This window comes from Salvia hispanica, chromosome 4, assembly GCF_023119035.1.
Source record: "Salvia hispanica cultivar TCC Black 2014 chromosome 4, UniMelb_Shisp_WGS_1.0, whole genome shotgun sequence".
Taxonomy (NCBI): Eukaryota; Viridiplantae; Streptophyta; class Magnoliopsida; order Lamiales; family Lamiaceae; genus Salvia; species Salvia hispanica.
Window position 1 is genome coordinate 46,496,647 of NC_062968.1, and position 26,452 is coordinate 46,523,098.

General features: G+C 37.2%; 5 protein-coding genes across 6 annotated transcripts; 2 read left to right on the forward strand and 3 right to left on the reverse strand.

Annotated features, from left to right (window-relative positions):
• Positions 1–413: 413 nt before the first annotated feature.
• Positions 414–3,524, forward strand: LOC125218839 (V-type proton ATPase subunit E-like). The gene is made up of 6 exons (XM_048120615.1): positions 414–642; positions 749–849; positions 1,299–1,455; positions 1,974–2,167; positions 2,366–2,465; positions 3,180–3,524. Exons 1-6 carry the CDS (start codon positions 541–543, stop codon positions 3,213–3,215), a joined length of 690 nt encoding a protein of 229 aa, XP_047976572.1. The 5' UTR covers positions 414–540; the 3' UTR covers positions 3,216–3,524.
• Positions 3,525–4,883: 1,359 nt separating this feature from the next.
• On the forward strand, positions 4,884–9,168 carry LOC125217757 (espin-like). The gene is made up of 2 exons (XM_048119284.1): positions 4,884–5,206; positions 8,805–9,168. Exons 1-2 carry the CDS (start codon positions 5,041–5,043, stop codon positions 8,972–8,974), a joined length of 336 nt encoding a protein of 111 aa, XP_047975241.1. The 5' UTR covers positions 4,884–5,040; the 3' UTR covers positions 8,975–9,168.
• A 3,231-nt stretch (positions 9,169–12,399) lies between these two features.
• LOC125221218 (protein GL2-INTERACTING REPRESSOR 1-like) lies at positions 12,400–12,699 on the reverse strand. Its single transcript, XM_048123346.1, has one exon. It carries the CDS (start codon positions 12,697–12,699, stop codon positions 12,400–12,402), a length of 300 nt encoding a protein of 99 aa, XP_047979303.1.
• Positions 12,700–16,044: 3,345 nt separating this feature from the next.
• Positions 16,045–17,152, reverse strand: LOC125185405 (secoisolariciresinol dehydrogenase-like). The gene is made up of 2 exons (XM_048081927.1): positions 17,107–17,152; positions 16,045–17,034 (listed from the first exon to the last, which is right to left on the reverse strand). The coding sequence occupies exons 1-2, from the start codon at positions 17,127–17,129 to the stop codon at positions 16,266–16,268; spliced, it is 792 nt and encodes a 263-aa protein (XP_047937884.1). The 5' UTR covers positions 17,130–17,152; the 3' UTR covers positions 16,045–16,265.
• A 3,476-nt stretch (positions 17,153–20,628) lies between these two features.
• LOC125224107 (secoisolariciresinol dehydrogenase-like) lies at positions 20,629–22,205 on the reverse strand. 2 transcript variants are annotated; one of them, XM_048127452.1, is made up of 3 exons: positions 22,085–22,205; positions 21,488–21,743; positions 20,629–21,187 (listed from the first exon to the last, which is right to left on the reverse strand). In XM_048127452.1, exons 1-3 carry the CDS (start codon positions 22,120–22,122, stop codon positions 20,699–20,701), a joined length of 783 nt encoding a protein of 260 aa, XP_047983409.1. In that variant the 5' UTR covers positions 22,123–22,205; the 3' UTR covers positions 20,629–20,698. The 2 variants fall into 2 exon arrangements, with proteins under 2 accessions (XP_047983409.1, XP_047983410.1); XM_048127453.1 differs by having other exon boundaries at positions 20,629–20,989; positions 21,269–21,743.
• Positions 22,206–26,452: the final 4,247 nt, after the last annotated feature.

The following is a 26,452-nucleotide window of genomic DNA, read 5'->3' on the forward strand; positions in this document are numbered from 1 at the left end:
CCATAGTCTTTGATTTTAATATCGTCGCGGGACTTTTGCACTTTTGAATTTGTTTTTTCAAAATACCCTATATCCCTTAAAGGATATCTTAATCTACTTACGTTGAGAAGGACTACCATCATTTGTTTTAAAAAAAATTGCAGTATAATAGAATAAAGTCAAATTAGTGTCAATAAAATGTGGGGTTTATGTTGTGAAATAGATAGTTTAAAAAGTCTTTTTATGAGGGGTGACCCAAAATAAAAACTGTTTTTATATTTAGATACAGTTTGATAGAAAAAATAAATAAACTAAGTTTGATAAAAAGAATACATATGTCATTTTTATTCATAAAATTCTAAAATAGATGATATCTATCCTACTAAAGTGAAACGATAAATACGACTTCAGAAAAAAAGAAGGGTAGTAGCACTTTCTCCGCCCTGCAAGTCTATTGGAACAACAAATCCAAAATATCATCTCTCATTTCGCTTTGATCTCTCCAGAAAAGAAAAAAAAGGCAGTTTAACCGATTCATCGTAGCCCGACCCGAATCCCAAGATGAACGACTCCGAAGTTTCCACGCAGATCCAGCAGATGGTCCGATTCATCCGCCAGGAGGCGGACGAAAAGGCCAACGAGATCTCCGTCTCCGCCGAAGAAGTACGCCCTGCTCGGAGCTCCGACACGTTCTGATTTATTTTTTCGGTTTCTAGGGTTTTTCCGATAAGGAGTTTTGTTGATTCGATGAAACGTCTTTCTGTTTTAGGAATTCAATATCGAGAAGCTGCAATTGGTGGAGGCTGAGAAGAAGAAGATCAAGCAGGAGTACGAGCGCAAGGAAAAACAAGTTCAAGTGCGCAAGAAGATGTGAGATTTACGGTTGCATTTGAATTTGTCGGCATTTGGTTTGTTTTTGCTGCGTCTCTTGTTGGAACTAGTGGAGTAAAATATAAGCGAAATTGTTTAATTTTAAATAATTTCCCAATACTCTAAAGCAGGCATATCTACATTGATACTCTGATGTTGATGTGTTGGTCCTCTGAATGATTTTTTCCCTCCGATTTTGTTGGAGTCGGAAACTTGCTTCTCCTAAAAAAATCTCTTGCTCAACAATATATAAATTTTGACTAGACTTGAAGTGAGAATGATCAATATGTCAATTGACATGTAAGTATCTAATCTGTAAATGTTTTGGTTGAGGCTCACCGCTCATGTGACTAGACTTGAAGTGAGAATTATCAAGAGCTTATGTGAGGACAATGTTTTGATCTATTTTGGATGTCATCTGATTAAATTTTTATACTTCACTGTTGTAGTGAGTACTCAATGCAACTGAATGCTTCTCGAATTAAGGTTCTCCAAGCCCAGGATGATCTAGTCAATTCCATGAAGGACAGTGCATCAAAGGAACTACTGGGTGTTAGCAGTGTTCAGAAAAACTATAAAAATCTCCTGAAGAATCTAATTGTTCAGGTTTCGCAAACTGAATCTTGATCTTGTATATTCCTGGCATTTGCATCTTGCACTCATAGTTCAGCATATTCTGCATAATACATTATTTCTCAGTAAACTACCGGGTTCTAGTGATTTGGTTGTCCAGCCATAGAATTGATTTTCCTTGTACTAGTATGTTACCTTACGGAAAGAATTTCAGGAAGCTGTATACATGAGGCCCTAGCACAATGCATGATGGACCCCTGGGGAAAAGTTACAGGATAGGGAATATAATTTTATAGATATTTGAACATTCTGCTTTTTTTGTTCAATTTCATATTCAAACTTATATTAGTAGTAATTTAAACATATGCTTTCTGTTTCACTATGAGTCATTTTTGTGATCCATAATCATGATTGCATTTATATGTCATTGTAAATCGAATTGGGATATTCCCTTTATTTACTCCGTCTATATCACTGAATCTCCTTAGGCATAAAATTGTCAAATAAAACTTCATCTGCTATTGTTCAAAATTGTATTTTTTCCACTGCAGAGTTTGTTGAGGCTGAAAGAACCATCTGTGTTGCTGCGCTGTCGTAAAGAGGATGTGAAATTGGTTGAGTCTGTTTTGGATTCAGCAAAGGAAGAGTATGCAGAGAAAGCACAAGTTCATCAACCTGAGATCATTGTTGACAAAATTTATCTTCCACCGGCCCCTTCTAAACAGAATGAGCATGATCGCTACTGGTAATAGAAATTGCAAAATAATAGTGCACTTTTGTTCATGGGAATATGTCAAAATGGGCTTATGCTAGAGTTGACCGAGAACACACAACAAATTTCTAAATGATCTCCCCTCCCTCCATCCCCCCTGAATTATAGAATTGACTGATCTGGAAAGTTGACACTGCTGACAAGTGACAATGGCATGATAATTATTTTCAGTTCTGGAGGTGTGGTGTTGGCTTCTAGGGATGGGAAAATTGTTTTTGAGAACACTCTTGATGCAAGACTGGAGGTTGTATTCCGCAAAAAGTTGCCAGAGGTACCTCCGAATCTGAGCTCTCTGTGTTCACTTTTCTCTGTTTCTGCTCATTATGATACCAACCATATGGAGCTGGCAGATTTGAACTATGAATTATACTCTGCTAGCAAGCTAAGCTCATTTTATGTTCCGTCTTCTATATATTCTGTATTCCTCTTATTGTTTTCTGTTAATTCCACGTCAAGTAGTTAAGAGGGGATGTTGATCTCATAATCTTAAAGATCATTTTTGGAATCAATGTTAGAGTGTTTGTTAAAATAAAGGCCAACCCTGCTGCTGCATAATGTGCAGAAAACACATCTTTTTTCAATCTATTAAGCGTTTTAAGAAAGAAATGAGTAGAAAATGATTACCATAGATAACAAGAAAGAATATGACAATAAGGGGGCATTTACTTTGAGTGATATGATTGAATGATAAAGTATATGATTAAGTATTTGAAGGATAAACTGGTTAAACAAGTTCAAAATTAATCAATCCATCAAAATAAATAGTGAATAACTTGGATTGTTTTTATAAATCCATCTTTCACTCCATGTAAATGCCCCTAATGAGAAAATACTCTTTACATGTTAGTCCTGCCAAATAAGCTTTGTCTAATTGCAGGAGTCCTTAATATAACCCTTACCTAACACCATTAAACTATCTAACCCATATTCACATTCTAGGTTATTCAGCATGTTCTTGGCTTAATGCAACTGTATCTGATTGCAGATACGCAAAAGTTTGTTTGGCCAGATCGCTGCTTGATGGTTGGAAGCCTAGTATATATCTATCTATCTATATACTGGCTTGGCCATTGACCCAAGAGAAGTATATCTGGTGGCCTGTTCGTGGCTGTATGCGCTTTGTTCTTCTGTCACATTCTTAATTGCATCGCGAGGTGCACATTTTCCACATTTCATATTTTATGTATGCATAAGTTTAGCTTGATACTGCTATTTATTTTTTTATTCTAGGTATGTGTAATATTGTAAGCTGCTCGGACCTAGTTTTTGATCCTGTTGTTAATAAACCGATGACGGATATCGTCTTGAAAAAAAGTTGCCTGTTGTAAAAGTAATACGAGTAAAATATTAAAATTGCCTGACAGAGATTGTCTTGAAAAATACTCCATCCGTCTACTTTTGACTCGGCACAATCTTTGAATAAAAAGTTAGTGGAATATGAGACTCATTTAAAGTATTAGTTTAATATTAGATCATGAGTGTTAAAAAAGCTAGTGGAATATGGGGTCAACATATATAAAGTGGAATGAAGTAAATGGTTCTATAATTCGTGGACAACTCAAAAAGACAAAATGGTTCTACAATTGGTGGACAGAGTGAGTACATGAATTGTAGTCTGTTGGTTAATAGTGTTTCTAAGAGCATCCGCAATAGCGGACTAGCGTACTCCCTAGCCGCACGAAGTAAATGGTTCTATAATTCGTGGACAACTCAAAAAGACAAAATGGTTCTACAATTGGTGGACAGAGCGAGTACATGAATTGTAGTCTGTTGGTTAATAGTGCTTCTAAGAGCATCCGCAATAGCGGACTAGCCGACTCCCTAGCCACCTACGTGCGGCTAGGGAGTTCGTCTTGTCCGATATTGGGCTCGGCGAACGCGACGGACCAAAAACCAACGCCCTAGAGCTAGGGCGCGGACAAGAGCGGCTAACCGATTTTTTATATTTGTCTTTTTTCTCTCTAAAATATCATATTCCTATTTCATTTTTTTCAATGTTTTTTTTTCTCCAATTCATTTTGTTGTTGTTTTTGGTGTTTTTTTTCTCGGGAGGGCTAGGGCGTCGGCTAGTCCTAATGCTAGCCTATTACTGGGTTGTTGGAAGTCCTAATCATGTGGCAGGTTGTGTGAAGTCCTAGTGATGTGGCAGAAGGTGTTTGTGACTAGTCCTAATGCTAGCTTATTGGCTAATCCGTGCTATTGCGGATGCTCTAATTTACTATCTCTGTTTCCAATTAAATGTCTCATTTTTGATCGGTGTGTATTTTAAGAAATTATTTAACTTTGTTAGTAAAAGTGGGTTGAAAAAGTTGCTGGAATGTGCACGCTATTTTTATTAATTAATTTTAGAGTAAAGGTCAAAATTAGTCCTGAACATATGACCATTTTACCTTTTTGGTCCTAAACATTATCTTTTGGATTTTTTGGTCCTAAACATATGAGAATTTGATCATTTTGGTCCTCTGTTAACTTTTCCGTTAAAAACTAACGGTCAACGGATTTAAATCCGTTTTTGACCAAATTTAAGTTTTAATTCTGTTTTTTAACTCCTTAATTAAAAACCCTAACTATTATTAAAAATATTCTTTTAAATAAAATTAGAAATTATGAAAAATTGTTGTAAAACTCAAAATACGATTTTTCATTCTCAAACCACAAAACGTCTTGCTCTCTCAAGCTTTCACTTCGATCATTTCTTCTTCCAATCGGCGACGGTGAATCCAGGCAGACGACGGCGAATCGAAGGTAGACACGACGGAATCCTTCTCCACGAACCCTATTTTCTCGGAACCCTAATCGAAGCAATCGCGAAACCCTAATCGAAGATAATCGAAGCAATCGCGACAATGAAGAGGAAGAAGGATCTACACATGCATGGAGCTCCTCCGGATCCGCCTCCTCGGACTGGAAATCCGCCTCCTCCCACTGGAAATCGGCAGCTACCACCACTTGCCCCTCAAAATCAACCCCGACCACGTAATCCAATGGCACCGACGACTGCTTATTGTGCAGGTGAAACTTTTAATCAAATGTGCTTGGAAATCAGTCTCGTTTTATACATATTAGGGCTCGACTGTTTTGGTTTTGTAAAGCATTTCACTTTTTAAATCAATCTAATTAAATGTGCTTGGAAATCCACAAACTTTCGTTGTTTGTTGTGGATTTTTATTAGGGAATGTGTAGATTGTGGGTTTGGGGGACATGTGGTTTTGTAGTTTGTTGTGGTCCTTTGTTTGTTGTGTGTTGTGGTCCACACGCATGAATAGGAGTATTTTTATTGGGATTGGATGCTTTCCCAGCTTTTAACCAAATAGGGGTGTGGATTTGCATTGTTTTTTTCTTTTTCTGTTTCCAGTTCGTGGTGAGGTCAAATACTTGTGCTTGGGGAACATGTGTGGCTTATTTTTTTGGTGATGGGGTCAAATACTTGTGCGGGGGGGACATATTTAGTTTAGTTTTTTGGTGGTGGGGTCAAATACTTGGGTTTCTTTTTTATTTGCTGCAGTTCCTTTTTTTACTGTGATTTCTGTGTTAAATGTATTTTTGGGATCAGATTAACTGTTTTTTGGATTCCTGAATACAATTAAACTTAAGGATTTGGTTTGTAAACTGAGGGATATGAGGGTATATTTGGTTCAAGTAAAAAGATGAAGGATTTGAGAATACCTATTATGTGCACATCAGTATCTGGTTGCCTCTGGGTTCTGAATTTGTATACATCAGCATTAGTTTAGTTTTTAAATTGTTTAGGGTTCATGATCACAAGACTGAAAAATTAGTGAAATAGCAGTAATAAAATTTAAAAAAAATCTTTGATAGGATCATTTATGATGGCTCTGCCCAGAAGCACTATATATACAACAATAGTTTGGTGCATTTTCTCAACTCACAATCAGTGAGAGATCTATCTTCTCTGTTTTCCAGAGGCTTCACTCCCTTTCCCTTAGTTTAGTTTTTCGTTGGACTGTGTTCAAAATGCTGGGCTTGTTTCTGCTGATATTTTACTTATTTATTTGGAAGACTAGGAATGTGTGTATGTATTTATTTTTCTGATTTTATTTTGTTTTTTGGGTTTGTTTGTTGTACTTAATTTGATCTACTTGCACTACATATGGAAATTTTACAACAAGGCTGCATTATTCCGGTGTGATGGTGGAATCTAATGGAAAGCACTATGTTGGTGGGAAGGTACAGATGATAGACAATTGTGACCCTGATAAATGGTCTAAATTGGAGGTAGATGATGTCTTAGAGAAACTTGGTATTGATGTGAGTAAGTTAGAGTATTACTACTTGAACCCTGGGATGAGATTAGATGACGGGTTGTTGAGGTTGTTTGACAGCCTCTTAGCGGTGGAGATGGCTGAAATTGGGGTTCAAAATGAGGTAGTTGATGTATATGTTGTCGAAGCAAATGAGGTTGTGGAAAGTCAAATAACACAGGAGGTTGAAGTTGGTGGTGTGAGTGGATTAGATGATATGGGTGTGGGTACTGTGAGTGTTGATATGAGTGATAAGTATGATGACATAGTGCACTTAGATTTTGAGGGATGTGAATCTGGGGAGGGTGGTGAGTCTGAGGATGGTGAGATTGGGGTCGGAGAGGATTTTGAGGGATGTGAGTCTGGGAAGGGTGGTGAGAAGGAGAAGGAGAAGGGGAAGGCAAAGGCTTCTGCGAAGGGGAAGGGGAAAGTGAATGAAATTGTTGAAGATGATCCAGCCAAGGATCCTTCCTTCATCGATAGTGACTACGACCTTAGTGACCATGAGGAAGATGCTATCATGGCCCTTCAAGTAGAAGGGTGGAAGAAGGTTGTCGATGAGATTGTAACTGTCCACATGGGTGATACTAGTGATAGTGACCACCTCCCTAGTGAGTCACCAAGTTCAGCAAGCGAAGCTGAGAATGAGCATGATAACAGCAATAAAATTGTGTCGAGAAGATATATGGTAGCAACCGATTTCAATGATCCCAGATGGGAAGGTGGGATTCGGTTCAATTGCAAGGAAGACTTCATTGACCTAATCCGTCATCAAGGAGTGTTGCATGGAAAGAAATTGAGATTGAAGAAGAATGACAAAATTCGGTGCGTCGCGCACTGTAGAGGGGTGATTAGAAGCAAGAAGAATTCTGGATGTCCATGGTTTGTGCAGATTTCGTATAAGGACAAACTTGGTTTTTGGCAGATTTCCAGACTCCGCAATCAACACAAATGTGGCGGGGTGTCGTTTAACCATGGATGTGCGAATTCCAAGTATTTAAGCAAAAAATACAAGGAAGATATTCGGGTGTTTCCTAGTATGTCTGTGGGGCAGTTTATCGAGAAGTTCCATTGCGATATGAAGATAACCATTTCTTGTGGAAAAGCAAAGCGGGCTATGCAGCAAGCACGAAAGCTAGTTGAGGTGGACTTGGTGCGACAATATAGGAGATTGCACGACTATAGGGCTGAGATTTTAAGGAGCAACCCGGGAAGTACGGTTGTGTTGTCGACCCTGAAGGGGTTGGCAGCGGAAGCGCATTCATAAATCAATTACATAATAATCAGATCTATTTAGCGGATTATTTAGACAAATTCTATTCGCGTAATCATCTCACGTATCATGCTCATAACTCAAATAATCACATGCTTTAAATTAAATGAAATCTAAAACATGCTGTTCTAGGGTTTAGCCATTATACCTTGATGATTCTTCAAAGAATCGAAGATAGCTAGCGCCTTCTCCTCGTGAAGATCTTTAGTACAAAACCACGGATCTTCCGATCGGTTCCCTGACCGTGAACTCGATATCGTGGTGGGCGATCTCACCAGCGCACTAGGACTTAAATAGAGAAGACATAAATCCTTTCCCACGGAGGAGAAAAATTCGACCCCTCCTAGGATTAGAGAGGGCCGAAAATTTTGAGAAAAAAAACAAGTGTATTTTTTGTTTCCTTTATTCTCCTATTTATAATAAGTCACATATTGGGCCCAGACAGGGATCTATGGAAGGCTTTGGATATGGGCTCCTCCAATTAGCTTTTTACTAATTAAATTAAACCCAATTTAATATAAGCTTAAAATTGGAATATTACGAGCAGCCACTACAGAAGTAATACTGCACTCCCCATCCAAATTCGAAATTACAAGTACTTCGGGTTTCCAATACTTTATATTTATTTCCCGCACTTAAGATAGAAACATCCATTAATTAATTATTGTCTGCTATGGACTTAATTAATTAATATCTTATTTATTCCAAGAGAGGACTCAGCAAAAAAATCTTATTTATTATTCATAGAGTAATTAAACTCCAACTAGCTAGGTTCCAAATAATAAAACCTTATTTCAAGCTTCTCTTGATGATGTTATCAAACGAGACTCACCTCGCGCACGATTCAACATAATAGCAATCCTAGCACCGCTAGATACTAATCACCACTACCCAATATACCAGGCTTATTGGGTTACGAAAAACCCGCACCATTTGGTAAGTCAAAGTAGTGCATAATCAATACCGTATGCTCAATGCTAACGTACATTGATTTAGATTTGCAACATATTTCTAAACCTTTAATATAGTTTTCGCAGCCTATATTTCAATGGCTAATTGTATTTTATAAATGCAGGGAAGAAGCGCAAGCGATCTAGTGAAAAGCAAAAATGCGCATTGTGTCGCCAACCCGGTCACAATAGGGCACGCTGTCCAAGTACCATAGCTAACATGTTTGCCAATCCAGCCTCATCCTCGGTGATGGGTGACAACCAAGGCAGTTCATCTACTGTGAAGAAGTCATAAACAGTAGTGTGGTTTTAGTTTTTTGGGTATGGAAAGTGCATATTGGTCCTGAACATTAGCGAATTGTGTAACTTTTTGGTTTGGGCAGTGCCCATTGGTTTGTGGGGTTTATAAACTGTTAGCTTATTGTGTTTTGGTTTGGGAAGTGCATATTGGTCCTTAGCATATTCATGAATTGTGTAACTTTGTGGTGTGGGTAGTGCCCATTGGTTTGTTGGAATTCACAGCCTTTTTGTGGGAATTCATGAATAGTATGGTGCATTTCATTGTGAAGCCTTGTACATTTCATTTATGATTATGGTTTGTGTTTCATTTATGATTATTGTTGTCATTCTTAAGATATTTTAATAAGACATGTGATCCAACTACGCTCTAATATTTTTTTATGCAACAATTATAGCTTTTGCAATTGATATTTTTATGAAACAATGATAAAGTATCAGCATCTGTCTTTTTCATTGCCTTGAACTTGGGGATACATGCACTGCAAGTTTGTTGGCTGATTACAGATTCCAAGTTTGAAGAAATAGTTTGATAATACATCATTAGATCCTCACTTATTCCGACACACTAATATAAGATCTAATGTACTGTACACCACATTAATTGGTATCAGTAAGCAGCCCCAAGTAGAAGCACTTTGATGTGAATTTAAGAATCTGCGACAGGAAAAGCAGAGCCAATTCTGTTGCCGAGACGTAGCACTTGATATTCACAAGGTATGGACCAAGTTCTTTGGTTGTTGTCCCATTTATGAATGGTTGTTGTCCCCATTTAATTCTAAAGGAATTCAACTACTTATAGGACAAACATATTTACAATGAAGCAAAATAATCACACCCATCTCTCTAGTTCTCATTCCAAATGTATAACTCCAATAAACTATCGAAGGCAACATTGAGAAGATAATGAAAAAGTTAAGGAAACCGGGCGATATCGATCGACGTCCGAGTAAACGTTTGGAAACCGTTGTGGCATCAACAAGCGTCATGAAGCCAGAACTTAGACGAGAGAATGAGAAGCCAGAACCTAGACGAGAGAATGAGAAGGTCGATCATCAACTCCAAATCGAGATCAATCTGTTTGAGGAGATTTGTAATGCATCTATCCAATGATAAGTTCAATTTTTTTGTGTAAATTGTAGCTTCCATTTCAAAGAAAACACATTTCAAATTTGAGATTACATAGCATTTCAGATTTCTGCCAAAATCCATAGATTACTTCACTCCACATTCATGCCAAAGACTACCAAATGCATACCTTACTGCCAAAAATCCATACATTACAGCCAAAAAATCCTTACTGCCAAGATATTCAAACATTACTAAATCCATTGATGCCAAATAAAGCTTTTACACCATGATTCCACTCCACATTCATGCCAAAATACATACATTACTTCAACATCAAAATACAAGCCAACATCACAATAACCAAGAAACTAAATCCATACTTCACAACACTAGCTAATTTCTGTATGGCCTGTTTATTGTCATCGATCGATGCCAAAATCAAGCCTAAACTGTCACCATCCGTCTCTGCCAGTGTGGGCAATGATTCCACAGCATCGTCTTCTTCAATTGGTTCGATTGGTGAGCACCACTTGAAAAAAGTGCACTCTTTTTTCTCACAAACAAAGTAGAGCTTCCCCCTTGTAGGTTTTTCATGGCTTTAGACGATACGGAGGGAAGCAAGTCGACTGCAATTGCAATACTCGTACCGGAATCGAAGGTCACGTTGACCGCCGCCACTCGCGCCGGACCCTTTGCTCAAAGTCGTTCGCTCCATAACTAGGGTTTGAGAGGGAGAAGATGGAAGATGAGCGGAAGAGAAGGAAGAAGATGAAAGGTGGAAGAAACCCTCGTCGCGAAGAGAAGGAAGAAGAAGACGCGATGTGAAAAATAAGAAACGTAAAACAGAATTATTTAAAATATTTTTAGTTAAGGATTTAAAAAGATTTTTAAAAGATTTAAAAGAATATTTTTAATAATAGTTAGGGTTTTTAATTAAGGAGTTAAAAAACAAAATTAAAACTTAAATTGGTAAAAATCGGATTTAAATCCGTTGACCGTTAGTTTTTAACGGAAAAGCTAACAGAGGACCAAAATGATCAAATTCTCATATGTTCAGGACCAAAAAATTCAAAAGATAATGTTTAGGACCAAAAAGGTAAAATGACCATATGTTCAGGACCAATTTTGACCTTTACTCTTAATTTTATAATAAAATGTGAGTGAGAATAAGTTAGTGGATCCACCACTTTAAAAACATAAATATAGAAATGAAATATTTATTAGGAACCATTTAAATAAAGAAATTTGAGACATTTAATAGAGACTATTGGAGTAATTTTTTTCTAGAAAAAACAATTAACAACAAGAATCATAAATATCATTAAAATTTTTGGAGCCAGGTTGCGTAGCCTCATTGAATTGTTAGGTGATGATAGATAGGATAAGACTTTTGCCGCCATGTCATTATGCAAGATCTATGATAGTAGTAGTATGAAATATATGCTGACATGGCATTGCCATTTTCTTTTCAAATCATACCACTAATGTGATAGTGCGCAGACCAAATTCGGTCTGATCCATTATTCTTTAACCAATTATTTTAAAACAATAGTAATTTATAGAACAACAATAATTTAATTTCACTATAGGAATGACTTTATTCATAAAAATAATAACCATTTTAATTTATAATAACAGTCACTTTTAATTATAAGAATAACATCTTTGAATTCTTTTTGAAGTCGATGAGAGAAAGCTTATTTAAGTTTTTTTCTTGTATAATTATTTTTTATTTTTAAACTAGAAGTCTTCGGCAAAATTTTACTATGGAGCTATATATGCTACTCCGTATCAGTAAACGCCAAATAATATTGTAATCACATTCCAACGTGGCTTTTGTTGTGCGAATTTATGGTTTTTCTTAAATATTGCAAATAAATATACTAGTTGTAGATAAAAATAAAACACCCCATTGAATTTTATTAACAGCCGTATTTACTTAGAGCATGCTACATTAATCTCCTCACTTTATTGAATCTACTTTTCTTTAATAAACAATTACTCCGTATAATGTCCAACGGTAAATATGGCATCCAGATTCAATAAAAATCTTGATTATAGTCTAACAACTTCATTTAATAATAGGCTATATTTGCTTGCTTCCAAGAAGCATGTGAAAATAGCAACTTTAAATCACACTCACATAAATATATTTATGCCTCACAATTATAGCCTACGATGTTCGTTGCAACTGCACCACATCACATTCAACGCACTTTGAGAAATTGTTTCTTGACAAAAATCCAAGCAATGTAGAAACGGAAATAAAATAAAACATTGAAACAAAAAAAAAAAAAAAAAAAAAAAAAAAAACAGAAAATGAAATCGTAAACATGCCGCAATAAAAGCTAATCACTTCTTGAACTCTCTGGCCTTGTCTTCATGCACGAAGTCAAGCAAAACAGTGCTCTTGCATTTGGGGCATTTGGGATCATCTTCAAGCAGCATCACATACATCAAGCAGCGTGGGCACCCCACCACCATCATGTTGCTGCTGCTCTCGGGGCTGCTCGCCTCCCCATCCGGGCTCATCTCCCGGGAGACGCATGAGCTCTGTGGGGAAACCGACTCGTGGGGGGACCCCACTTGCCTCCGGGTCGGGGACAAGTTGAGTTTCAGCTCCAGCTTCGGGCTTTTGTCTTTGTAGCTCATTCTAATGGAACAGGATTACAAGAATTTGCTCCAAAATTGGATTAGCCTTGATTTTGTGATGTGACTTTCATGGATGGTTTGGGCTATTTATAGGAAAAACAGGACAGGTTTGCTTTAATGACTACTACTACTACTACTATAAGTTATTACTAACAGAAGTGGAGTGTAATGAAATGCAATTGAGAGAGACAGAGAGGGAGAAATGAATTGTAATAAAGAGGAGAGTGGTGGGGTAGGAAATGAGGGATTAAAAATCCCAAGCAGGAGAGGAATGTATTAATTATATATAGGTGAAAAGATCACAAGAAGTTTGCTGGCAGATTGAAAATTAGAGTAAATATTTGCAACCATAGTGTGTCTAATAGGCTTCACTAATTCAAGGCTGCAATTGTTGCCAACATATACTGTTCGAAGAAGCAATTAAATTGCCATTAAAAAGAGCTAACTGCCATCAGAACCCTCTTTATTAACTTTCACTATGTGTAGGTTACATGTACATAAATCTCTCTAGCCCCGTCTACCCATCTCGTTTATTTTCCAGGTTTTTTAGGTCCGGTTCTTGACAGCCCGGTTTCGAGCAAGAGACATACAGAATATAACTGCAGTACTCCTCTCATCAATGCCTATAGTTGCTAATCAAAAGAGCAGGTGTTGGTATGATTTTGCAGCCAATAAATCCACACACACCGTTACATTTATAGTCAAAGAGAAAATGAAAATAGACTTAAATTTCTAAGCAGAAGGTAGATGTGTGTTGGAAAGGCTCCAACTTTCTGCTATTATGCCCCCAACTATTTCTCATCTGCAGCAGAAATGAGTTGAATGTTTTTTTACAGATTGGCAGAGTTTAAAGCATTTACTTAGCCATTGATGAGCTTCATCAAAAATGGAGGGGTCTCACTTCAACTAATCCTATTTATGACTAATAGTACCATTTTTTTTTCTCAATTGGAAGAACAAATATACCACAGCAGCTTTGTTTTTTTTTTAACGTCCTAGAGTTGGGGCAAGTAGCATTTTAGGGCCACAGTTTTACACATGAATAAAATAGGATGTTTGTTCATTGTAGATACCTTAAAATGGCGTCTAAAGTCATCCGTCATCAGCAGGCGTCGTTCCTGCCATAGTCGGACTAAAAAACACAAATGGGGTTGATGGTTAGGACATGTTTGGAGATGTCCTGGATTCATCAAGATTCAAGAAAATGAGATGAAAAAAATCAACCACCATATTTAAGGCCAAACATGCTCCCAACCAATGTTGTTACTGAGTAGTAATTAGTAAACCTTGTTGGGATTGAAACAAGACGCAGCCATAAATTCTCTCCATCTACTAGAGATATTTTCAATTTACTCACCTTAATCTTATCTATGTCCCTAGTTCCTGTCTTCGTGATAAAAAAAAAACACAAACAAATATGTCCCCCACACTTGAGATAGATATCTTTCATGGTTATGATTCAACTAGCATATACAATAAGGGCAATAAATTGAAATGGTGCAAGAGAAGAGCTCCATATTAAGCAAATTCCATAAATGGAGTTTCATAAAAAAAAGGAAAGGCAAATGTTAGAAAATGATCTTTTACAATAATGTTCGTGGTATTACCATGTCAAATTTCAACAACTGTAAATAGAACTTTTTACAAGTCTGCTACTTCACTGAGTTAATTATGACACAAGCATATTGCAATGCTCGCTGCAAAGCATAAATAAACACCCCTCTCAAAAAAACAAAGATTGCTAAATATAAGAAGCAAATCAAGAATCCGAATTAAACAATAAACATCCCCTCTCTCTAAAACAAAATATTGCTAAACATCTGAGCTGGGATATTTTTCAAATCGTAATTATTGCGATTTTTTTTAAACTAGGATAGTATAATAATTTCAATAGCATGTAACCTATGTCGATTTGAAAAGCTTTAAGAGTGAGCTTCAGAATTAGTCTCTGTAAAATTAGATTTGCACCTTTGAGATATCAGCAAGTAGAAAAAGTTACTCCCTCCGTCCCAATAACACACTTGGGTTGTGACATCTAAGATTTTAGATGATGTTGCTTTATGTAATAGGTGGAGAGAGAATATAGTATGTTTATATTAATGTGAGGAAGAATATATCCAAAAAAGAAAATATGACATATTTTAAGGACGTAAACAAGGAAAAATTAAATGGTCTCTACATCTTCCTGGCCTTTGCGAATTAATTAATTAAGCTTCCAAAGCTCAATCCTAATTTAATTCTAGTCCAAGCGTCTTGGACTTATTTTCAGCCCAATAATAATTGATCATTTCTCTCCACAATTAATTTCTCTCCAAACTTCTCGCCCGGCACCACCAGATCACCGGCTACGCCGCCACGTTTTCTACCCCTCCGACTACAGATCGAGGCTCGGCGCCGGCTATGAATTTACCAAATTTGTATCAGACTTACTAGAGCTGAGCACACTTGCCATGCACAATCAGTGCACACAACGACGGGTAAGAAGAGTATGAATCAACAAATTCATATTATGCTTACAAGTTTACATTTGTAAAAAATGCATGGTATGAATCCACCAAATTTATACTATGTTCAACTGTTAGGATTTAATGTATCTTAAATAAAAAATTTGAAATGAATAATTGCTCTATTTATACCCTTATTACTCTATATCCTCTCAAACCTAAATTTGCATCCATTATTTGGAATATGACTTTTTAGAGTTCCACTTGTTAAAAAATTATGAGTCATTTTTTCATTTCAAAAAATTTCAAGATAATTGAGTTATTTCTATTTATAGCAAAGAATAATATTCTCTCTTATTTTATTCCTTCTTCATCTCTATTACTTTGTTTTTTCTCCATTTAACATATTAAATATTTCTTTCTCAATCTCCATATTAAAAAGAAATGACCCAATTAACAAAAAATAGAAATAAATTTATAATGTCATTTGGTATATGTAAATTTTTCTCAAACTGAAAAAATCATGTCGTAGCACAATTCAAACCAATTGTAGCATAAATCTTTACGGTGCATTTGTAACTCTCTCTACATATTATAATATTATTGGTCATGGGGCGGAGAGTAGCTTGATGTGTACTTCCTCCGTCCCAAGAAAGATGACTCATTCTTTGGGCGACACAGGATTTTATGCAACTTTATTGTGTGTGTTGAGATGGAAGGGTAAAGTAAGGGAGAGAGAATAGCGTAGAGATGGAAGTGTTTTCCTTTTAAGTAATTAGTTATCTTGATTGAAACAAACTAAAAAGGAAAGCGATTATCTTTAATGAAACGGATGGTGTATTTTCTTTATTAAGCAAAAAATGGGAAAAATATGAGAAAGCAAGCGACCGTTGTACATGACATGCCCCATTTCTTTATTCCAAACTTCCATTTAATGATTACAACCAAATAAAACTTTATTTATTGTTATTATTATAAAATAATACTCCATCCGTTAGCCTATAGAGGCCCAATTTATCATTTTAGTTCGTCTACCCATTAGGAGTTTCGATTCACTTTTACCGTAAATGGTAGGTAGATTTCATTCGAACGGATGGACGGAGAGAGTAGGAAAGTTGACCTTTAATTGAGGAGCTCAAATAGGTTGAAGGCCTTATTCATGACGGAAAATCCTCCATCAACCATAAGGTTATGTCCACTCACATACTTGGATTCATCACTCGCCAGATAGAGAGCCGCCTCAGCCACATCTTCCGCTTTCAAATTCACTCCTTTTAGGTTGCTATAACACCCTCGGATCCAGTCGCCGTCCAATCCCCCCGAGCCCGTAGTCAACGGCGTCGCCAAGATATACGGCGACACGCAGTTGACACGCACCCTGTGGGCCCCAAGCTCCACGGCGGCGTTCCTCATCAGGCCCACCACCCCGTGCTTGGAGCTCGTGTAGGCGTGTGAGGTGCCGCCCATCACGGAAGACACGCTGGCCGTCGTGATGATGCTCCCGCCCTGCTGCGGGATCATCACCCGGGCCGCGTGCTTCGTCCCCAGGAACGCGCCCACGAGGTTCACGTCCACCACGCGCTTGAATTCGGAAACCTCGGTTTCTACGATCTTCAGTTGTTTAGATTCGCTGATGCCGGCGTTGTTTATCATGATGTCTAGCTTCCGGTATGTGGAGAGCGCCGTGTTCACGGCACTCTCCACGTCGGATTCTTTGGTCACGTCGCAGTGGACGAACGTGGCCGGAGCTAAATCTTTGCACACATTGCGAGCTAATTCGTCTTGGATGTCCGCTATAACAACCTTCGCTCCGTGCCGGGAAAATAATCGGGCGGTGGCCTCTCCGATGCCGCTGGCGCCGCCAGTTATTAGGGCTACTTTCCCTTCAAGCCTACAAACATGAAATTAGTTGTATAATAAGGACGAGGTCGACGATATTAGAAAATGTGAACGTTCAACATACCGTCTAAGAGAAGTTAAGGCCATACTGACGATATTTTTTTTTTGATGTCGTGAGTTTCAGTTATGTATTGTTCTATGTTAATTAAAGGTCATCGATATTTATAATCAAATTTGGAAGGCTAAAACATGCCTAATAAGTCTATTGATATTCGAAATCACCGCCTAACTACCATTCTTATTTTTAATCATTTTAAATCGCCCTATATATAACCTGATTCGCTTTGCAATCTACTCAACAACCTATATTAATGTAATTTGTACTCTTAAATTCTTACTCCACCTAGTCTTCATTTTGTTTTTTTTTAGTTTATGTTTTTATCACAAGGCCTAACCTATGAATAAATAAATATATGAATTCCACCTCTAAGTAACCCACTCCTATTATATTAATGCTCACAGGCGCCACTAATCCTAGAGTCCTTAGGATGCCGTGGTGATGCCTAAACAGTACTGCAATAGTACTGCAAAATCTTTATTATAAGTTTTTAAAAAAAATATACTACTATTTACACTAAAAGTATACCAAAACATTTTTCAGATTATGATTTATTGCATTCATGAAGTCCAAGTCATTCTTAATTTATCAAAATAAAAAAAAAAGAAAAAAAAGAAAGAGAAATAAAATTTCAAGAAGAAAGGCATGGGAAAAACTTACAGAAGAGAGACGTAGATATAGACGACTGGCGAGGGAAAGAAGAAGAAGAAATAAGATTTAATAACTTAATTATTTTTTATTAATATTAGGTTAGTTATTGTGTAGTGGGCTAGCCCATATTATACATTTTTTAAGTTAAACTTAACATTATTTATATAATAAGATAGATACCATAGTTATACTATAATTCATAATATAACTCAAAAGAACACTTTTATATTTTCATAGGTTAGTTATAGATTAGTGTATTTTAGTAATATTTTCATAGAATATTAATGTATTTAAATTTTCTAAGTTGATTTTTTTTTTAATTTTATAAATAATACCCTTTCATATATAATTATATTAATTAATAAATTTTAGTATATTATTTAATTTAATTTAAGATATTGACAGAGTGTCATGGGGTTAGTTCATAGTTTAGATAAAATATATAGGTATAATTGAAAAATATAAAATGTAATGAGTTGAGAATATTCTTTTGGGTTTGAGTTTAGTGTAAATGGTTGGAGTAAAATCACTATTTAGTGTGACATTTACACTAAAATGAGTTCGAGTTTAGTGTAATGGTTGGAGATGCTCTAAGAACATTAGCAGTGGTGACCCTTCTCCGGAGCCCATCTCTTGGTCTATCTTCATTTTCTCATGTCACGTCAGCAGGCCTATCTCATAGCCTATATCCCTGCAATGAGAGCTCATCCCGGAGCCTATCTCCATTTTCACATCAGCACTCTTTTATTTTATTTTTATTAATATCGATGTCTAAATAATTTGATTAAGTTAATATACATGAATATATTAATTCTTCGATGTATTACAATATTGGAAAAAAGAATACAACGAGAAGAAAATTCTGAAAAAACTACAATAAAACATCAGTTCCTACGTGACCACATGTCATATCAACAAATGGGCTTTGGCCTAACGCATGTCAACAAATGCCTGAAGACGCTCATCATCGCTTGCAACACCGTGGCTTGGTTCAGCAGTGTTTTCATTGACGACGTTTGTGATTCCTTCTCCTTCATCTTCGACTATCATGTTATGCATGATGATGCATGCATATATGATATCAACGATATCTCCAATGTAGAATAAACACGATGAGCCTTTACTAGTGCCAAACGCGCTTGGAGCACATCAAAAGCCCGCTCCACATCCTTCTTGCTGTTGGGAAAAATAAGTCCTCTTCGGCTTAGTTGGGCATCTGATCGTCTTCAAAAAAATGGGTCACTACGGATAGATGCCATCAGCCAAGTAGTACCCCATCTTGTACGAATTGCCGTTGGCAGTGAAGTCGATGGTTGGGCCTAAACCCTTGCATTGCTGATTGAAGAGAGGCGAGGAGGAGGACGTTGAGGTTGTTGTTCGACCCGGCAACACCAAAATAAGCATGTCAAATCCATAGCTGGGCTCTGAGTATGACGGTGGGGTGCGTGCCTTTGAGCCCGGTGGTAAACTGGTCTCTCCATGCTATTGGGAAGTTCTTCCACTGCCAGTGCATACAGTTTATGCTGCCCAGCATCTCCGAGAAGTTGTGTGTCATCCCGTGCAAATCCAGCAAGACCTGACAATTAGCTGCAGTCGGCTTCCGTGGATAGGTGTCTCCGAATGTCTCCCTTACTCCCTGACAGAAATTCTTCAGACATTCGCATCCAGTCGTCTCAGCGACGTTAAGATATTCATCGAACATATCGGCACTTCCTCCGTAAGCCAGCTGTTGCACGAAAACCATGCGTTTCTGCAATGGCGACATTCTGATCTTGCCGGCTGCGTCGGTGCGGAGCTGGAAGTACTCATAACGCGCCGAAAGCGTTTACAATGTGCAAGAAAAGTGGCCACCGTATTCTGAAACGCCGACGGAAAACTGTCGGCGGATAACGTGGCACTTCAGCAAAGTAATCTGCGAGCAGCCGATCGTGAGCCGTGACATGGTTACAGTGAATCGCCTTTCAACATCGGACTGGCTTAGGGACTGCCACCTGTACTTGTTCCTGCTGTTGTCGTTCCGTTATCTCCGCTATGCATCCCCACATCGGACAATGATTGGATTGTTCTCGCCAGCGTCAGAATCGGAAGAGGAATTGAAAGACATTTCTAGTGATGAGAGAAAAATGTGAGTAGAGAAGGATGTGGTGTGTGAAATGAATGGGATTTTGAGGTATTTATAATAGGGGGAAAAATATAACAAAAATAGTGAAAAAAAAAAGTTATTAGCTCTGGCTTCTGTAATGGGAGCCGGTGGCAGGGCCCATGAAGAGCCGAATGCCAAGGCCGCCCTGGGCGGGAGGTGATTGGGTGCGTTTGTCGGCTCCTTCTCCACAATGGGAGCCGGTTGGAGCCGATCGCTCGGCCCTTGCGATCGATCCTCATTACTAATGCCCTAAGGTTGTACTGTAATGTTAGAAATTTGATACTCCAATTGAGGGTAACACATTATCAAATTAAATAATATCCATGACTAACTTTAGGAAGTCCAACTAAAATAATCAACTAAAATTAGGAATTTAGGGATTATAGTTATTTAATTCAAGTTTAGTTAAATATTGATTAGTCAATATTTGACTAGATTGTCCGAGAAGCGGTTTAGAATATAAGTGAACGTCTTAGTAATTCCAGAATCACGATTATATATCAGAATTAGAAGTTTATTTAACTAGAATTGGAGAAGTAAATGTCCTAGAATTCATGTTTTAACACATACTATTCCAATAATTTATTTATTTTCTTTGTTTACTTGTCTATTAGTTATCGAAACCTTTCAAAATCTCAGTTTCCCAGGATAGTATTTGAAGGTAAAATTACAGTACTTAGTTTAATCATTATTCCTAGCGATTCAATATTGTTTACCTTCACAATGTCATTCACTATACAAATCCACGCAATATATTACCAAATTATTTATTTGATAAGAAGTAGTGAATTACTCCCCAATCAACTAATCAAACATTGAAAAGGCTGAGTTGGTAATAGTGAAGCCTCCATCCACAACCAAATTATGTCCATTCACACACCTCGATTCATCACTCGCCAAATAGACAACCGCCTCAGCAACATCCTCTGGCTCGAGCTTCTTCCCCATCAGATGCAACTTGACATCATCCAACGGGTCCTCCTCCGCCCGACCCAGCAACGACCTCGAAATCCATGACGGAAACACGAAGGGCGACACGCAGTTCACTCTGATCCCGTACCGCCCTAATTCCACCGTTAGCCCCACCACCGCGTGCTTCGAGCTCGTGTACGCGTGCGTGGCCACTCCTCCAACCACGCCGCACACGCTCGCTGTGTTGATGATGGCGCCACCACCGCCGCCGCGCCTCATGGCACGCGCGGCGTGTTTGGTGCCTAGGAAGACGCTGGCCACGTTGACGCGGAGCACGTGCTCGAAGTCGGCCTGGCTGGAGTCGGCGATGTCGAGGCCCACCCGGTCCAAGATTCCGGCGTTGTTGAACATGACGTCGAGCTTGCCGTGCTGGGACACGGCTTCGTCCACTCCTAATTCCACCGTTAGCCCCACCACCGCGTGCTTCGAGCTCGTGTACGCGTGCGTGGCCACTCCTCCAACCACGCCGCACACGCTCGCTGTGTTGATGATGGCGCCACCACCGCCGCCGCGCCTCATGGCACGCGCGGCGTGTTTGGTGCCTAGGAAGACGCTGGCCACGTTGACGCGGAGCACGTGCTCGAAGTCGGCCTGGCTGGAGTCGGCGATGTCGAGGCCCACCCGGTCCAAGATTCCGGCGTTGTTGAACATGACGTCGAGCTTGCCGTGCTGGGACACGGCTTCGTCCACTGCGCTCTGAACGTGGGATTCCCTCGTCACGTCGCATTGGACGAAGGACATTCCGTCTCCAAAGTGGTGATCGCCTTGCTTAATGTCCGCGATAACCACTTTGGCTCCGTGTTGGAGGAAGAGCTTCGCCGTTGCCGTGCCGAGACCACCGCAGCCGCCGGTGATTAGAGCTACTTTTCCCTCCAATCTGTCAATTGAAGATTTAGTCTAATTACCAAGTTACGAGCAAGTATAAAATCAAATAAACTTCGTACTAATTAAAAGTCTGAAATTTTGTGTTTGAAGATTTGAAAATGTATAAATGAATATTATCCTCTGCATAGGTATCAAATACTAACCAGTACTATCTTTGATTTATTACTACTACTATCTTTAGTCTTTACTAGTAGTAATTAGTGTTGGTTTCTTTGATTTATTACTACTATCTTTCAGTGTTATATGCCAGCTTTGAATTGCCCGATTAACTAGTAGGGTACGTACTATTATTGTGACAGAATAGCAATACTTAAAAACTTCTACTCTACTTACCTCTTAGCTACAGCGGATACAAGTAAGCTGCTTCCCATGGCTCTGTATCTGTCTTGTTTGTAACTTGTAAGTAGGCAATCATACAATTACCATACCTCATCCAGAGTGTTAAATATATAGGCCACAATGTGTTGTATACATTTGTACGTAACACAAATATTAATACTCCCACTGTCCAAAAACAATAGTCTCATTTGTTGACAGCACCGATTTTAATGAGAAATGGATTAAGTAAGAGAGAAGGAGAAAAAGTAGGTCAAGTATGAGATAAAAACTTTCTATATTTAGAAATGACAATATTTTTTGTGTATATCCCAAAATGATAAAATAAGAGAATTTTTATGGACGGCGAGAGTATTAATTAATAAAATACTAGACTCGGTTGTGAGTTTATGGGTGATAAAATACAAGACTAATCACGAATTCCCGACCTAGTTTCCATTTTCCAGTTACAGCTAAATTTCTGCTAAACGCCATGCTCTAGGTTTATCCGTTTCAGTCTGCTAAATGAGAACTACATTTTTAGTTCCCATCCGCTATCTCTATTCTTTAAAAATATCATACGGCTAAAAAAAGTAATTAATTCTCTGTATCTCTAATTTTGAAGCAGGCAGCATCAAAGATAATGACGCTCTACCAGTTTTCTCTTCTGTCACGAGAGCCTCAACAATTCAAATTGCAATCTTTCTCTTAACTTTGTTTGTATCAAAAAGTTAACACGTTTGGAAGTATAACCGCCTGGGCTGCAACAGTGTGAATCGCGGCCCTATTACGTATGGCCTAAGAGCCACTACAGAGTCATCTCGGTGTGGCTCTATTGCAGATCATAAAACAGAGGGGTGGCAATGGAATTTTCCGACGACTTTGATTGTGGCTCATTTGTATAATGTGGCCACTTTCTACATAAAGCTGTCTCTTCACGTGATGCTCATTTGGATTATTGCTAGCTAGCTTTGTCCTTGCTGTTGTATTTTGGGTGGGATTCAATTATTTTGTACTACCATTGATGCCTCTCTTCTTCCATATGCACAAACCTAGCTTGGTGAGGTGGTTTGGGTGGGACTCAATTATTTGTAGAGGGTTCGTTTGACAATAAACATAACATTTTCTTGTTTGTTAAGGTTTTTTGCGTGGCCCCTACAAAATACGAGGTGTCTTATCATGGATAAATACGAGGGTGTCTTTTCATATTCTAAGTGCCAAAAAAATGAGTTGTGAGATCGAAAGAAAGAAGTGACAACTACGTACCATGATGAATTATTTGAGGTTTTTTTTTTTTTTTTTTTTTTTTTTTTTTTTTTTTTTTTTTTTTTTTTTTGAGGCGCTGGAGAGATAAAAATTATGAGACCCATCCGTCTATCAAATATACTAGGGGTGTGCATTCGGGTTTCGGTTCGGTTTTTCGTCCAAATCGAACCGAACCGAAAAACCGAATTTAGGCAAAAATTGAAACCGAACCGAACCGTAAAACCGAAAAACCAAAAACCGAACTTAAAAAACCGAACCAAACCGAAAAAACCGAAATTTTAAAACAAAAACGAAAAACCGAAAAAAATGTATATATTTATATCTATAATTTATTTTATTTTATATACTATAATAGAATATAAATATATAATATAAAATAAAAAGAATATATATTATATATATATGATATAATATACTAAATTAATAGAATAAAAATATATAATAATATATTTAAAATATAATTCGGTTTTTCGGTTTTTCGGTTTGGTTTTTCGCCCAAACCGAACCGAACCGAAAAACCGAAATTTTTGTATTTTTAAAACCGAACCGAACCGAAAAACCGAAAAAACCGAACCGAATTTCAAAATTTCGGTTTGGTTCGGTTCGGATATTCGGTTTTCGGATTTTTTGCTCACCTCTAAAATATACTATCACCAAGAAAAGAATACAATCACAAGCTCCACCGATTTACTGAGGTGTTGATTATTTTTTGTTATAGCTTCTCGTTATGATCTCATTAATTCGTTTACATTAGGTAATAATTTATATACTGTGCTCATAACATAATTTTGCAAATTGCGCAGATTTATTTATCTGTTGTGCTTATGATTAGGCTACTCCTTCCCACAAAAGAGAATATACATTTTTTTCTAATTTTTTTCATGATTTTGTTTGTTTTATAAATTTGATATTATAAACATTAATACTCTCCTTTGTAAGAATGAGTTATTTGACTCAGATTCATTCTTACAAAATATAAAAATTAATATTCTCCTTTGTAAGAATGAGTCAGTGACTCAAGCACGAATTTCAATTTTTCCATTTTCAATTTATTAAAATAAAAGTATAAACAAATCAATCAGGAAACAGGAAGAAATGCATCTTAATCTGAGAATATTATTACAATTATCGCAAGTTGTAAGATAAAGGGTTTTGTATGATTCCACCACACATGTTCATAAAGCTAACTATGGTTCAATAAACTAGTACTCCCTCCGTTCCATAGTAATAGGGGCGTTTTTCCATTTCCGTCTGTTCTATAGTAATAGAGTCATTCCCTTTTTAGTAAAAGTCAACATATTTTTCCACACCTACTTTACTCTCTCTTACTTTTTTCTCTCTTCTTCTCTCTACCTTTTTCATTTTCCACTTTATTCTCTCTTTACTTAACTCACCTAACACAATTTTTCTTAATCTCCGTGCCGAAAAGTTTTGCCTCCATTACTATGGAACGGAGGGAGTACTAAATTTTGATTATGTATTCTCAATGTGTCAATTATCTATCTTCAACTTAAATAATTGCAGACGGTATGTGAAACTTTACATTTATCTGTCTTTTTAAAAATGTGGTGATATAAAGTATTTAAATTTCAAATATGTTCAACCTAGCTATAATGTTCAAATATGGTGATATTGGTCAATTTGGTCTGTTTTCTTAAATATGCACCTGATAAACTGTATACAGAATGGAGTATATTTCAAAATTTCAACTCAATTTAGGAGTTTGAGTAGAAGTGATTTTTTTGGCATCTTGAAACTTGGATGAGAGGAGTTGGCTAGCATCCGAAGCTGCAAGAAGATTTGACTAATAAGGTGAGCATCGCTTGAGTTGTTATTTGTCTACCTCTGTTTGTGGCTTGAGTTGTTGTTTGTCTACCTCTGTTTGTGGCTACCTTTATGGCGTTGGCATGTGTTTCTAGTTACTCCTTTGTGCTTTCTAGTGGGTTTGTGTTAGTTGTTCATTTTTGTTATTAGGTCTAGTTATTTGGATCAAACTGTTGAGGTTGTTGGGTGTTTGTGTTTTGTTGCCATGGTAGGATTGTGGTCTTTGTGATTTTGGGAAGTGCAGGTTGTTAATGGTTTGTGGGGGTTCTTGTTACTATGGTTGTTTCTTCCTTTTGTTTGGTAATTTTTTTGAACTGACTCATCTAGTTTGCCACTTTTGTTAGGCTTGAGCATTTCTCTTTACTAAAAAACTCAATCAAGTGGACAAAATAAAATTAAACATAAATGAAGATAATTGAAAATTAATATTTTAAACTTCGCACCAGTAAGTTAACCAATAAAGCTATTAGTTCATGTTTTAATCGGTTAGACTAGTTGAACCATTGATTAAACCAAAATATTACTAGTACGGAATACTAAGTACATAAATAAATACTAATATACAAAATGGGGAGTGATCAATTGCTAACTAATTAGCAATCCCAAACTAAAAATAAATCCTAGCCATTAGATTAGAAGATATAGTTTGAAATAATGCCACATGTATTATATTTTTAACTAAAAAAATTGATAAATAAAATTAGAGGGTATTAATGTCAATTCTCTCTCATTAAAATTATCTTAAAACTTTAAATTTATGTAGCTCTCTCGATTTAAATTATTTTTTCACAAAAAAATATATCAAATTAAAGATAATTTTATAAGGATTCCAACGAGATCCCAATTGCATATGTTCTGACGACGTTCGGATGATGAAATTTGATACTCCCTCCGTCCCACTTTAGGAGTCCCGGTTGAGTTCGGCACGGGTATTAAGAAATGTAAAGGAAAGTTGGTGAAAAAATATAGTGGAATGTGGGTCCTACCTTTTTATATTAGTTTTATAATAAAATGTGAGTGGAAAAAGGTTAGTGGAATGTGGGGCCTATTACCAATTATGGAATATTTCAACCGGGACTCTAAAGTGGGACATCCAAAAGTAGTAAACCGAGACTCCTAAAGTGAGACGGAGGGAGTATTTTTTATTTTAGTTTTCGTAAATGTTGATAACCAGATTTTTATCAACAAATACATCAAAAAATCTCAATAAAACCATGTAAAAATCTCAATAAATATGTGTTGATATTTTCTTGTACTAGTGTTGATATTCGTATGTCATATTGTTGATATTTGCAA